At 44.6% G+C, this 3,954-nt stretch overlaps 1 protein-coding gene across 1 annotated transcript; it reads right to left on the bottom strand.

Annotated features, from left to right (window-relative positions):
• Positions 1–1,863: 1,863 nt before the first annotated feature.
• On the bottom strand, positions 1,864–2,682 carry LOC147881013 (MFS-type transporter clz9-like). Its single transcript, XM_087402191.1, has one exon. The coding sequence runs from the start codon at positions 2,680–2,682 to the stop codon at positions 1,864–1,866; it is 819 nt and encodes a 272-aa protein (XP_087258317.1).
• Between the last annotated feature and the right edge of the window lie 1,272 nt (positions 2,683–3,954).

The raw sequence follows: 3,954 nt of genomic DNA, 5'->3' as shown, positions 1-3,954 counted from the left end.
TGTGTCGCAGAGTCGTCCCCTTTCTTCCTCCATTGTCGATCAAATGGGGAGCATAAGTATGGAGACTCTGCTTAAGGATTAGGGTAAAGGGGCCAGTGTTGTGCCCCCCTAACTTGTAGGGTGCCCAAATTCCGCTTCCCTGTGGATTTTGTGCAATTGGAGTGGGGAATTCCTTTGCAGTGCAGATATCATCTTCCAGCAAAACTTTGGGAGCAATTCACCGACTGTGAATTGTCCATTCGAAGGATTGTCAAAATACGACACGCAAAAGCGGGGGTGCTTCAATACGCAGACATGGGCCTCTACAACAATGCAATGCCTCCAAAGATGTGGACTCTTCAAGCCCAAAATCCTGAAGGCTCAGATGCATGGTCAGCCATTTCAGGGGGTGAGACGTCAACCGTGTGTTCCTCTCTGTGATGCCCTCTTCTAACTCATATGGCATCTTGGGTCCAATAGTAGTCCACTGAAGGCCTTGCTCTATCGCTCCTCTGTGTCCATAATTTGCCAATCGCATGTCCTGTGACCACCCACTGGATTACGTGAACCTGCACGCTATTTTTGCTCCTAAAGTTTGGACCTAGAGCGCAATGTAGAGAGTCTCATGTTGTGCAGGAATTCCAACAACCAATCCCAGCCAATTTGAGTTTGGCAGCCCTTGCTGCTTGCTTGAAACTGTACTGGCAGCAGAAACAGTTGCATTGACACTGACAATCATGATAACAGTAGACTTGTATGCAGCCTAGACTGCCTCTTTTGTCTTTCTTGATGATGAGATGCTGCTTTGGAGGGCAAATCCAGCTAGAGGTTAGTCCAACTGGAGATTCTTTTTTGGCATTAATACCAAATAGTGTATAGCAGGAACCAAATCCCTGTCATGAGATTGTGTCTTCTATATTATAAAACCATTGTCATTCTATATGCCCATCAGATTATACTTCAGTTTGGCTCTAGTAGGCATGAAAGTGGCTTATTTTTGTTGTTTTTGTTTTTCTAGAGATTATTCTTTTTGTTATTATATTCAGCAAGCAACAAGGGCTGCCAATTGACCTAGATATCAGAATTGCTCTTGAGAAGCATTTCACAAGGGCACTCATACTCGTAGACAAAATTAAATCTAGCTATATTTTCCACCGAGATTCGATTCGCAGTAGTAAGATGGGTTCTTGCAATGCCAAATCTCAATTGGCTCTTCCACTCATGTGGGGAAAACAGCTCATAATAGAGCACAAAGCTTCCAAAAGGGGCTCAGTACAAAACAGTAATCGGCCTGATTACAATGCTTAATTCACAAGAGTAGACCATCCCACACAATCTCTGTGTTTGGCCTTCAAAAAAGAGCATTTGAAAACTTCCTCTTTCAATGGTAACTGGGGGCTGCATACAAGTTCATTTGATTGTTTGCCCTCGAAGCTTCAAACCGATGGGCACGAGCCATGCGATGCTCTACAGTAGGCACATGTAGGGAGATAAGACCCTCACTATGTAGAGGAACACCTCCCCACAAAGCTGCCCTCAATTTCACCTCAAATTGGGCTTGCTAAATCTCCCATGCCTTTCTGGCTGCCTTGGCTTGTTGCTCCTCAATTCTCTGCTTTTCTTTGGCCACTCTTGCTTGCTGTGATTCCCTCTGCCTTAGCTCTTTTTGCCTTCTCCTTACCTCTTTCATTCTCTCCACCTCCACCTTCTTTGCATTCTTGGCCCGCATGGTATCTATATATTGAGCAAATGTTAGAATAATTGAATGGCTATAGTCCACATACGCCTCTCCATGCACTCTAGCAATGGTCACATTTTCACGAGGTACTTGTAGTAGGTCCACCACCCGTGCATTCAGGGTTTGATTCTCCTGCACAGGAATTGTTATGCCCATGCTGTTGAGGGCTGCCACTGCTGCTCCCTCCAGGTTGGAACCTGAGTAGGATCAACCTCTGGTGTGCTTGGAGCCTGAGTAGGATCAACCTGAGTAGGATCAGCCTCCACAAATTCTGGAGTTGGCTCCAATTGCATAGGCAGCTCTGTAACTGTAACCTCAATTGCATTACATGGCATGTGATCAAAACAAAGAGCTCCACTATTGAATGGCCAGATTCCAGTGGCACAAAATCCTGCCTTTATGTTTGACTCCGTAAGAGTGGTAGCTAGAGCTCGGGCTGATATGCCAGCAAGATCTGTCTTTGAAACTTGGGGACAAAAATTATTCATTAGCCAAACTGACCTCTCTTTGTTGAAATTGCTCTTGAAAGACTTGAAGACCAACACATCAAGGGGCTGGAGTTTGTGAGAAGTGTGTGCAAGCAATGTCACTATATCAACACCCCATTCAGCTGCCTTGGCCACAACATCCAAACCAGTGTGGCTCCCATGCCCATCGATTATGAGCAGGTGCCTGTTGGTTGGTGTGACTCCATTTGGAAGGGAGTTCTTGAAATGCTCAAGCCATGCAGCAAACAATTGGCCAGTCATCCAAGCCTTATTTTGCATTGACATGATAGCCCCATCCTCACATTGGCTTAGATAATTTCGAATTGCTTTCTTGCCTTTGAATATGTAATAAACCGGAAGGGCAAATCCAGCTGCGTTCACACAACAAAGAATGGTACACCACTCCCTTGAATCAGGCATTCCATATGTTATTAGGTGGGTATTGGTGGAGATTGTACATTGTCTCCAAGTTGTCATGAAATGAAGCAACTATTTCAGGACGGAGACTCACTGCTCTTGAGTGATCAAGTGGCTCTGCAACACGGAATGCTAGCTTTGGATGTCTTTTGCGGAAATCATCCCACCAACTTTTGCCAAGAACACCATTTGTGAATGGGGTGGCCCGAGTGTGGCATATAGTAGCTACCTTCAATCTCAAATCATAAACTGTAATGCCTCAACCCGACTCTTGCATTCCAAAGTACCACTCTACTAATGCCTTCTCCTCTTGTTCAAATAGTACAGGTGTTGGTCCCTTGCGTTTTTTGGTTGTTCTTCCTTCCAACCGTGCAGCCAAGGGAGACCAACTCATGCCCCACCGTTTTGAGAAGGCTCGCATTGACAATCCATTATCCTATGCCTCCATTGCATCATGCATGTCCTTTTCAGTCCAATCTCTCTCTACCCTTTTCTTGGTACGATCACTCTTGCTAGGGGGTCTGCACATGTAGCTGCTGGAGGGGTTGCACATGCAGCAGCCGGAGGGGTTGCACATGCAGCTGTTGAAGGATGAACCACCATGGTTGGTGGGTCTGGTAACACTCTTGGCCTTCTAAATAGGCGCTGCAAAGGCCGGCTCCTTCCATTAAGAGAAGATTGGGTGCTTCTGGTTTTCATGGTACTCATGTTACCAATGCAATTACTGTTGTGTTGAAAAACACAAATCAGTAGGCCGTGTTGTGTGTTGATAAACACACAAAATAATGTGTGTTGGCACTGTATTGAGAGACAGAAATGTGTGTTCACAAACATAGAACACAATGTGTGGAGTTGTCCTGTTTAAAAAGAAGAAGAAAGACAATCAATACTAACTGAGCAGCTTTGATGCTAAGTGAACAAAATAAAGCAAACAAGAGCCAATCAATACTAACTAAGCAACTACTTGAGCACATAATCGATGCTAGCAATGCACACAAATTGATTCTATAACCAAGCACCATAGCTAACTATCATTTGGTGGAAATAAGCCACACAAGAGCTAGAAATGACCCATTTCAATTCAGATCATATGTACGGGTCAATATGTCATATCTTCATTTGGAGCACTCACCAAATGCTTACAAAATTGAGACGATGATATTCTAGTGCAATGACTCTACTGTAGGAGTATGTCATAGTCCTGAACAGAGAATTTCCTCTTCAATGGGTTGGGGCTTGGACTCTACTGATAGTGGACATCATTGGCTGAGGGATAGCTGGAACCTTCTTTCTCATTTGTTGGTGGTGTTTGGCAACGCAGAGAATCCCAGA

The sequence above is a fragment of the Dipteris shenzhenensis genome, chromosome 31 (assembly GCF_047967505.1).
Source record: "Dipteris shenzhenensis isolate YYH24624 ecotype China chromosome 31, Dip_SZ_1.0, whole genome shotgun sequence".
NCBI lineage: Eukaryota > Viridiplantae > Streptophyta > Polypodiopsida > Gleicheniales > Dipteridaceae > Dipteris > Dipteris shenzhenensis.
Note: the sequence above shows the minus strand (reverse complement) of the source record. Positions and strands in the feature narration are given on the sequence as shown.